We start from the raw sequence: 10,649 nt of genomic DNA, 5'->3' as shown, positions 1-10,649 counted from the left end.
TGTGTTTAAATTAATAGTATTTTTCGACAACTTTTTCCTTATAAAAAATAAAATAAGTTTTAATAGTAATAATAATCAGGACATCTCTCCCGACAGTTTGGTCGCCAATGACAACTACCGCTGTCGCAGCCGCCGTTCCGTGCAATGACTGGCCACCGATTGGCCATAAAATTTGCCAAATCGGCAATACTATGGCTGGTTGTCGTTTGGATCATGTTTTTGGTGACCACTGTCTGGAAAAGTTATAAAACAAAAATTATTATTAACCGTACGCTAGTCGTCGACAATAATACTAATAATAATAGCGGGTAAGTATGTTTGTGCCGCCGATTAAAAAGCTGCCGCCGATATAGTTTTGACCACTTTTTAAAAAAAAATTTTGTGGTGCTGTATGATTGTTGACCACATATTTCTTTTATCACACACCAGATCACATCATATCATATTGTTTTGGACCAAATATTTTGGCTCCCAATTGACGGAAACCGGCCGATTGGTTAGCGATGATGGCCACAACAACTGTATGCAGCCGCGTTGGTGGTCACAGTTTGATGAAACAACCGATGATAAGGAGCTGGCGTTTGGCGTCCCAACAACAACAACAACACCGCCGCCGCTATCACAATGTATGGTCACATCCGATCGATCCTATCTGTCAGTGGCCGATGCCGTAGTGTTTCACTGGCGCGATATCAACATCGACGATATGCCGCCCGTCCGCCATGGCCACCAATTGTGGATACTGTACAATATGGAAGCACCCACCCATACAAACAATATATTTAGCTTAGACAGCGATGGTGGCGGTAGTAGTGGTGAACTGGCGTTCAATTGGACTGTAACTTATAGACAGGATTCCGATGTCTATGTTCCGTACGGCCAACTAGTAAAACGATTAAAACCGATTGCGGTATTACCTGAGGTCAACTTTATTGGCAAAACTCGTACGATAGCCTGGTTTGTTAGCAACTGCGAAACACCCGGTCATCGGGAACAGTATGTCAAACAACTGAGCAAATATATTGACGTCGATATTATCGGCAAATGCGGTCAACAACACTGTGATCCGCCGCGCAGTCGACATTGTTATGAAAGAATAGCCAAAGATTACAAGTTTTATCTGTCATTTGAAAACAGCATTTGTCGGTAGGTTGTTGTTTGTTTGCAGAGGACATGGATGTGTAAAATATAATAAATCAAACAAATCTTTTATTTTTTTAGCGATTATGTGACGGAAAAACTTTTTGCACCACTAAATCACTATATTATTCCCGTAGTGTTCGGCGGATCCGATTATCGCCAATACATGCCATACAAGTCGTACATCGACGCCAACGGCCAGTCACCTCAACAGTTGGCCCGATTGTTGCAGAGATTAGCTGGAAATCAAACTGAATACTTATCCTATTTTGATTGGAAACAGTATTTTACTGTCATCGGTGGTGATGATGATGATGATGATGATGATGACAATGATGGTTGGACTACTATTAATGTCCGAGCCATGTGTCGCTTATGTCGATCAATGAATAGCCGAACACTACTACCACTGGCCAGTCATGGTATTAATAGTGGTCGTTTAGTACTTACTAAAAAATTTTATACTTCAGCTCAACTAAGGCACTGGTGGTTCAGTGAATCCCAGTGCAAAGCCTGGACGGGTGCCACAAATAATACTAACAATTATTTTGATATTCAGTTTCCTAATTAATAATTATGTATTATATATTTGTACTCAAATTTATCAATTAACAATACTCCTAATACCGGTATTATTATTATTGTTTTATTTTTATTTACCGGTAATGTATATAAAAATTTGTTTTTCATTGTATATTTTATATCATAAAGTATTGTATTATAAATAATTTTTTTACACTTATCATAGTATATTTCATTGTATAAAATGCTATAAAAAATTCAATTTAATTTGCATTTAATTTCATTACCAAATGTAAAAAACAAATGTTAATTTGTATTAAATTTTTTCTTAAATTATCATTGATATGATAAATCAAAATATGATTAAAATTTAATAGTCAAACAAATTTTAAGGATATTGTAATTAATATTATTTTATATAATTAACTAAATTTCTACATTATTTTCTATAGATATTGAACGATATCAATAAAAAATTAATAGTAATTGAGTTTTAAAAATACAAATAGTTATCTATTTATTAATATTTATTAACTTTTCTTTTGAAAAAAAGATATAAACAAAATCTGATTAAAATGAATGTTGAATTTGTGTGTTAAATACAGTACTACTATATTAATGCCAATCGATTGTACAGTTTATATATACAGTAGAGATAAAGTAGAGTTACTTTTGGTAGCCTTGATATTGTGATCCTTGAAAATTGGTAGACTGTCTGGGCTGACCACCCGGTTGTACAGATACTACTGAATCTTTGCTATTGGTTCTCTTGAGGGTTGTATTGGTGGTAGTGTTTGGCTTCTGTACTTGATTTGTATTAATCAGATTTGGTTCAAATTTGACAATAAGAAACGTCATGTTGTCTTTACCAGCGATTCCATGGGTAGGCATAGCTGTTGTCGGCAATATCTGTTTGAATACTTCTTCGCATATTTTGGACAATCGTTTGATTCTTGGTATTCGTTTGTTGACATATAGAATAAGTTCTTCATTGGCGACGCTATTCCAGATGCCATCGCATATAAGTACCATTAGATTGTCGTTTGATGTCAACTGTTCTGTCTTTATGTCGGGCAAAGCAATGATCATCTGTTCCTTCTTTGGCAGTTCAGTGTTACGTTTGTAGTGATGGTCACCAAAAGCGCGCGAAACGTTTACACCGCCATTAATGCGACCGCAAATGATTTGTCCGCCGGCGTTCTCAATGCGATTTTTTTCGTCAGTATTTTCCGGTTTGTGGTCACTGGACAATGGATATGCTCTGCCATTCCGTGAGAGTATACACCGAGAATCTCCTAAATTGGCCGCATATGCGATGCCATCTTTTATAAGTACAACAATAGCCGTACAACCACTGGCCACTGCCGGTGCATTTTTTCGGTCGATCGGCACCTGTGTGTACTGTTTTCTCATTCTAATCAATTGACTGATAGTTTCGTCTTTAAGAAGTTGGTCATCAAATTGCATGAATGAATCCTGAAGTGCCGTTTCGTATTTGCCTTCTTTGTAGTTCTTATTCTTTAATATCATATTCGGTAAGAGTTTAGACGCCAATTGTGCCACTTCTGCGCCATTATGTCCGTCGAAAACAGCCCACAGACTGGCGTTTTTGTCAAACTTTGGCAAACATATGTGTGCGTCTTCTTGAGTGGATCGCCAGCCCTGTACTGATGAGGCACCGTATGATATGTTGGGTCCCTTTCCATCTTCAGATTCAGGCCTTGATATGCATTGTTTGAGATATGTTTCGCCCATTTTTTTTGTTTGACCACTAATTTATGATTTAAATGATAATCTCTTAATAAAATGTTTTTCAGTTATTAGTTGGTCTTTAATAACGATTATCTCTTTTGGCTATAATTTTGACTATAATTTTGAATTATTTGTTAGAATACTGACTATTAATTGTTGTCACGATTTTAAAACAAAGTTTTGAGATTAAAATTACGCGAATTATAATTAAAATTTATTTTAATTTTCACGAGAATTTCAAATTTAAATTCTTAACGGATTTAATCAAATCTATGATAATTAACGAGTTTTTCATAAGAAATTAACGGTAAAACCTCTTGAGTTATCACTTCAATGATAATTTGAGACAAAATTTAATACAAAATATTTTGTTTTAACATTTGGTAATGAAATTGAATGCAAATTGAATTGAATTTTTATAGCATTTTATTTGAAATATAAATAATAGAAAAATAAGAATTTTGACAAAAATCTATTTCATTGACTCTTCAATTGAAATCTGAGACACACTTCGTCTTCTTCTCTCATCATTCACTGTCTTCGCTGTGCTTTCGGCTTCTTCTTCGTCTGCGACGGTGACCACCCTTTCGGCCACCAGATCGCGATCGGCCTCTTCTGGATCGGGAACGCCTTCTGCGTCTTCCGCCACCCGAATGCCTTCTGCGACGTCTGGTCTCGACTACCTCTCCTCCTGAACCTCCAGACGGAAGTGTCTTCTTCTCTTCAGATTCGACATCGATAGCAATGGTTTTCATTTTTTTCAGTTGATTTGGAATTTTGTTAATAAGAAAAATAAAATAAAAATGATTTTCAATTCAACCGAAACTTAGTTTTTTTTATACAAACACAACAATAGTATCGATGTCTCGCACTATCTCTTCTCTCTTTCTTTCGAAAATACATTTATTGTATTAATAAATAATAATAATTGTATTGTTTTTAGTAATCAATTTGAATAACTCGTACCAAACAAACACTTTTGGCTTAAATCTATATTATAGACAGCCAGAAAAAAATGTACTGTTTTTTAGTTAGTTATACAGATATAAAATGTTAGTTTTATTATTAATATTTGTTTAGTTAGGTTAGTTTGGGATGGGTGTGAGGTTAGGAAGTGGTTGGATTTGTGGGGGTGAGTTTGGGGCAAATAATTTTCTAATGGCTGTCTATAATATAGATTTGTTCAACACTTTTATTCATCAATTGATTGATATGTTGTGTATCTTTGTGTGTGTTTGATATCAGATCCAGTGATACCAGTGATGTCTAAGCAGTCAAATGGCAACACTCCCTGTAATGAGTTTGGCTCAAAGTTTGACTACAAAGTGTTTAACACTTTAAGTTTGAGTGCAATGTCTGTCAGATGAAAAACCCGCCGAAGAAAAGCCAAAGATTTGCCATCAAATATGTTGACATTGTTTTGCGTAAGAAATTACAGGTCACAGACGTCATGAACGCCGTCGACAGAGACATAAATGCATTGATGGCTATTCATCACAAAGGAGTGGTCAAACTGTTCTTTGCCATTGCAATGGACAATAAGAATCTGTGGCTTCTTTTTATGCAACTCTCCGACGGAAATCTTCAGTCGTTTATGAAAAGAAAAACTAAAGCAAATGATCGACGAAATAGTAACCAAACAGTGGGTTCAAAAGTCTTTCAGAAACACTGGACTACTTGCAGAGGAAGCGCATCAGTCACGGACACATCAAAGCATCTAATATCTTGATATTTGGCAAACAAGACGACAAAATTGTACTCAAACTCAAACAGACTTTGTGTTCGCAAAAATCGAAAGACTGGACGAACTCAGCGAAGAACTCAAACAAATACTAAACGATCGGTTGGACGACGACATCATCGATATGTCGTTTCTGTTCAATGACTTGCTCTCTATCACCCAATTTGCCAAACAAGACACTCAACGATTGGCCAATGAAACGGTACACCAAATGATGGTCGCATCGGATGCACCACAAGAAGTGTTGAAAAAAATTTGTTCATTTCATCTGATTATCTCAAATAAAATTCAATAAACAAAACAAACTTTTCTTTTACTAATTGTTTGTTAACCAAAAAAAAGTAAATAAATAACACTTTTTAGTGATAAAATTATTAGTTTAACGATAAATATAAAATTGTAATTTTTTAAATAAATTAATTACTAAATAAATAAATGATTGACTAAAACTTTATCGATTTATCGATTGATTATTGCATTATTTAGATAAAATACAACTAAGCTTTATATTTATAGTATTTTTTTTAATATACTATATTATTGTAGTTGTAAATAAAGTTTTAACTGTTGTGAAAAGTATTACTTAGAAAAAAAACGCTTAAACTTTATAGTAATCTTTTATGAAATATATGATTAAATAAAAAATAACAAAAAAATAAAAAATAAAATTAATGCAGTTTCTGAGTCACAGATATCTCTATTAATAAATTAAATTTTATTGTATAGTAATTAATTATATAAAATTAAACTAAAAAATATATTTAATATAAATTCATAAATAAAATAATTTTACATTTTATTTAAATACAGTATAAATTTTTTTATCACATAATATTAGAAAATTTTTCATTTAATAATCAGATTTCTTGGCATTAATTCATTGTACAGTCCAGTGATGGTCTCCATGAATAGGTATTTCTCTTGATTGCCGATGAATTCAATGGTTACCGACTGTTTGGTTGACATTTGACGACAAATAGTCACCAGATTTATGGCCAACAACTTCATGTCACTCAACAGTATGTAATTGACTCGCAATTTGGTCAACGATTTCATTTCAATCAAGTGTTTTGTCAAATAGTGAACACAAGTAAAACTGCTTAACAAATGCAACACTTTTAGTGACCCGAGTTTGGCCAGACTTGCGAAACATTTTTGGTCACAATTTGGGCAAAAATATGATTGACTTGACTGTGGATCGCATTCACACTGTATGTATAGGCCATTGATTTCCAACTTTTCCAATGATTGCAATGTCTGTCGGAAAATATCAAATGATTTGACATCAAAATGACATGAATTCAGCCGAAGATGTTTGACATTCAATGGATAGCGTTTGGGATCTAATTGAAGACCATTGTCGGCGATCAGTCGCGTCACTGATAAATAGTCAAGACTTTGACGATTACAACTCAATTGTTTTACTATTTGTGTCAAAGATAGCGAATGACAACTAATGGACAACTCTTGAAGTTGCAGAAGACGACAGATTTGAGAAAACATTTGATCAGATATATGATAGTCAACGATATGAAGACATCGGATCTTTAATTTTCTGTCAGTTATCAGTGATAACAATGTTTGGACATCTCTGTCATCCAAAGAGTCACTGAACCAGAACGGAGAACAATCGATCTCAAGACTGATCAACGAATCAGAGACCGACGCCAAAGCCGTATGCAATGGCTTAAAGTGAATGACTCGCAGTCTCTGTAATACTTTGAAGTGTTGTATCAGTTGAGCGACGTTTTGGTGGATATCTTCCTCTTGAAAGTAGCACTCAATCGACAGATGACGTATGCGATCACCGAAGAGGCGGCCAATTGTTTGCAAGTCATTCAAATAATAGGTCAAGAAGTTGCTGCCCAAACACAGACACTCCAGTTTGACCAATGAGTTGACCATTAACTCAATTGCTGTCAAATTCAGTTCTTGGTTGAGATAAAGACACCGAATGTTTGGACACTTGTCTATCACTGTCTTCATGTCTCCCAAACTCAAAATAGTCTTTTTAGTGATGACTGACTTCAAGTCTCTGTATTCAATCGACTCGTGTATCTGATGTTGTGGTCGACGACATAGTTTCGGTTCGTTTGTTTTGCCAAATCTCAGACACTGGCGCTGCCGAAGAACCGAACGAATACATTGATGAAACTGTTTGGATGTTATCTCCAATTGAAACAATTGACGACAATTGATATAATGAAGTATCAGTTCCAACACATCGTTACATAAAATCCAAGAGTTTTTGTCCATTAGTTTTTATATGTGATAATTGTTTTGCAAATAATAAAAACCGTTTATATAATAATAACTGATTAATATTTGTAGTAATTATTAGTAAAAAAAAATATTTGAATTACAAATTTCTAAACTAATCATAAAAATTAAAATATAAAAACAATTGTTTCAATCACGAGATGTTTAACATATTTTTTTGAAATATTGATTAATTTATTAAAATAGTAAAAATCAAGTCATCGTTTGTTTGTTGATTTTGTTTTGCTTTTTCTGATTATCACTAAAATTGTTATAAATTTAGCCAAAAATGTCCAAAAGATCTGAAATCGTTGACAAACATTGTAAAGATCTGAACAAAATCTCGAAACAATGGGAAGACTCGTTCCCGAAGGCAAAGAAAGGATTAATCGATGAGAAAGGCTTTGCAAAAAAGCGCAAAGAATTAACAGAAAAACTAAACAAATTTCGTAAAGAAGAAGAGGAAGCCATCAATGAATTCAAAAAAGTTGATAATCTCTATAACGAAGAGTTTATCAGAAATGAACGTCAATTGGCAGAACTGGATGGACAGCAAAACACACTATCATTTCAGGCACAGGCGTCCAATAGTTTGCAATTTGAAAGACGATCGCAACAAATGAATCAGATATTCCACGACTTCCAGAATGAGATCCGACAAGTGGTCGACAAACATAAATCTCAAGTCAACCGATTGGATCAAACACAAGCTACCAGACTATTGGCCGACAGACAGTCCAATCAGTCATCGCAAGCCGTCGGCGTACCATTGAGTGCACAAATACAACAACTGATCCAACAGTCAAATCTCAGCCGAAATGAAATAATTCATAAATTAGGTAATACTCAGCAAAAGATTGATCAACAGATGAACCAATTGAAGGAATTGGAAAAAGCATTGAATGAAAAGATATTGAAGATTAACTTGAATTCACAGAAAAGCGAAAGAGAGGACAGAAGTAATGAAATGAATAATTACTTCAAGAAAGTCAATGATGTCTACAGAAAAAAATAATTTAAGTTTCTTATGATTTTATGATTTATATAACTATATTGTCTCTAAATTGTATATAAAATTTATATTATTTAGTAGTTATTTAATGACATTAATTATTATTAATTTTTATTTAGCTGTTTGTATTTAAACTATAATATTAATTAATTTTATTATTTATTTATTTGTATCTAAATTCTTATTAAAAATATTAAAATACATTTAAATAAAATTTTTAATGACTTATCAATGATATTGAAAATCATATATTATTATTTTCTATTTTTTTTAAGTAAATAATTTCTTATGAAAAAACCGTTAATTATCAAAGATTTGATTAAATCTGTTATGAATTTAAATTTGAAATTCTCGTGAAAATTAAAATAAATTTTAATTATAATTCGCGTAATTTTAATCTCAAAACTTTGTTTTAAAATCGTGACAACAATTAATAGTCAGTATTCTAACAAATAATTCAAATTTATAGTCAAAATTATAGCCAAAAGAGATAATCGTTATTAAAGACCAACTAATAACTGAAAAATATTTTATTAAGAGATTATCATTTAAATCATAAATTAGTTGTCAAACAAAAGAAATGGGCGAAACATATCTCAAGCAATGCATATCAAGGCCTGAATCTGAAGATGGAAAGGGACCCAACATATCATACGGTGCCTCATCAGTACAGGGCTGGCGATCCACTCAAGAGGACGCACACATATGTTTGCCAAAGTTTGACAAAAACGCCAGTCTGTGGGCTGTTTTCGACGGACATAATGGCGCAGAAGTGGCACAATTGGCGTCAAAACTCTTACCGAATATGATATTAAAGAATAAGAACTACAAAGAAGGCAAATACGAAACGGCACTTCAGGACTCATTCATGCAATTTGATGACCAACTTCTTAAAGACGAAACTATCAGTCAATTGATTAGAATGAGAAAACAGTACACACAGGTGCCCATCGACCGAAAAAATGCACCGGCAGTGGCCAGTGGTTGTACGGCTATTGTTGTACTTATAAAAGATGGCATCGCATATGCGGCCAATTTAGGAGATTCTCGGTGTATACTCTCACGGAATGGCAGAGCATATCCATTGTCCAGTGACCACAAACCGGAAAATACTGACGAAAAAAATCGCATTGAGAACGCCGGCGGACAAATCATTTGCGGTCGCATTAATGGCGGTGTAAACGTTTCGCGCGCTTTTGGTGACCATCACTACAAACGTAACACTGAACTGCCAAAGAAGGAACAGATGATCATTGCTTTGCCCGACATAAAGACAGAACAGTTGACATCAAACGACAATCTAATGGTACTTATATGCGATGGCATCTGGAATAGCGTCGCCAATGAAGAACTTATTCTATATGTCAACAAACGAATACCAAGAATCAAACGATTGTCCAAAATATGCGAAGAAGTATTCAAACAGATATTGCCGACAACAGCTATGCCTACCCATGGAATCGCTGGTAAAGACAACATGACTTTTCTGATCGTCAAATTTGAACCAAATCTGATTAATACAAATCAAGTACAGAAACCAAACACTACCACCAATACGGCCCTCAAGAGAACCAATAGCAAAGATTCAGTAGTATCTGTACAACCGGGTGGTCAGCCCAGACAGTCTACCAATTTTCAAGGATCACAATATCAAGGCTACCAAAAGTAACTCTACTTTATCTCTACTGTATATATAAACTGTACAATCGATTGGCATTAATATAGTAGTACTGTATTTAACACACAAATTCAACATTCATTTTAATCAGATTTTGTTTATATCTTTTTTTTAAAAAGAAAAGTTAATAAATATTAATAAATAGATAACTATTTGTATTTGTTTTTTTAAAACTCAATTAGTATTAATTTCTTATTGATATCGTTCAATATCTATAGAAAATAATGTAGAAATTTAGTTAATTATATAAAATAATATTAATTACAATATCCTTAAAATTTGTTTGACTATTAAATTTTAATCACATTTAATAGTTGTTATTATATTAACAAACTTATAGTTTAAGTAATACTTTTTATTTACAAAATACTAGATTAACTCTAGTATACCCTTAATTAACCCATGTCTGGCCGTCATACTTGCCGCCGATATAGATATAGACACGCAAAACAGTGCAACAGTGCAAGCGTCGGGTCGGGCAGGGTTTCGGATAACATCATTACATACGGGACATTCATTGGCCTGTTGTTGGCCATTAGACCCGA

At 33.6% G+C, this 10,649-nt stretch overlaps 3 protein-coding genes across 3 annotated transcripts; 2 read left to right on the top strand and 1 right to left on the bottom strand.

Moving 5' to 3' along the window:
- Positions 1–12: 12 nt before the first annotated feature.
- On the top strand, positions 13–2,134 carry LOC128954077 (alpha-(1,3)-fucosyltransferase C-like). The gene is made up of 4 exons (XM_054299644.1): positions 13–308; positions 430–1,146; positions 1,222–1,661; positions 2,115–2,134. Exons 1-4 carry the CDS (start codon positions 145–147, stop codon positions 2,132–2,134), a joined length of 1,341 nt encoding a protein of 446 aa, XP_054155619.1. The 5' UTR covers positions 13–144.
- A 194-nt stretch (positions 2,135–2,328) lies between these two features.
- LOC128954076 (protein phosphatase 1G-like) lies at positions 2,329–3,417 on the bottom strand. The gene has a single exon (XM_054299643.1). It carries the CDS (start codon positions 3,415–3,417, stop codon positions 2,329–2,331), a length of 1,089 nt encoding a protein of 362 aa, XP_054155618.1.
- Positions 3,418–8,903: 5,486 nt separating this feature from the next.
- LOC128953968 (protein phosphatase 1G-like) lies at positions 8,904–10,189 on the top strand. Its single transcript, XM_054299516.1, has one exon. It carries the CDS (start codon positions 9,007–9,009, stop codon positions 10,093–10,095), a length of 1,089 nt encoding a protein of 362 aa, XP_054155491.1. The 5' UTR covers positions 8,904–9,006; the 3' UTR covers positions 10,096–10,189.
- The last annotated feature ends 460 nt before the right edge of the window (positions 10,190–10,649 follow it).

Source organism: Oppia nitens, unplaced genomic scaffold (assembly GCF_028296485.1).
Source record: "Oppia nitens isolate AA-2021 unplaced genomic scaffold, nextdenovo-longstitch-racon4-pilon3 scaffold24_pilon_pilon_pilon, whole genome shotgun sequence".
NCBI classification, from domain to species: domain Eukaryota; kingdom Metazoa; phylum Arthropoda; class Arachnida; order Sarcoptiformes; family Oppiidae; genus Oppia; species Oppia nitens.
The sequence above is the reverse complement of the archived record's forward strand: the minus strand, read 5'-3'. Positions and strand labels throughout refer to the sequence as shown.

What these genes read in the sequence shown, in the direction of transcription:
- LOC128953968 (XM_054299516.1), top strand. Translation starts at nt 9,007, where the DNA reads ATGGGCGAAACATATCTCAAGCAATGCATATCAAGGCCTGAATCTGAA.
- LOC128954076 (XM_054299643.1), bottom strand. Translation starts at nt 3,417, where the DNA reads ATGGGCGAAACATATCTCAAACAATGCATATCAAGGCCTGAATCTGAA.
- LOC128954077 (XM_054299644.1), top strand. Translation starts at nt 145, where the DNA reads ATGACTGGCCACCGATTGGCCATAAAATTTGCCAAATCGGCAATACTA. An exon ending in AATACTAATAATAATAGCGG is followed by an intron (nt 309 to 429) that starts GTAAGTATGTTT and finishes ATCACACACCAG; the next exon opens with ATCACATCATATCATATTGT. An exon ending in TTTGAAAACAGCATTTGTCG is followed by an intron (nt 1,147 to 1,221) that starts GTAGGTTGTTGT and finishes TTATTTTTTTAG; the next exon opens with CGATTATGTGACGGAAAAAC.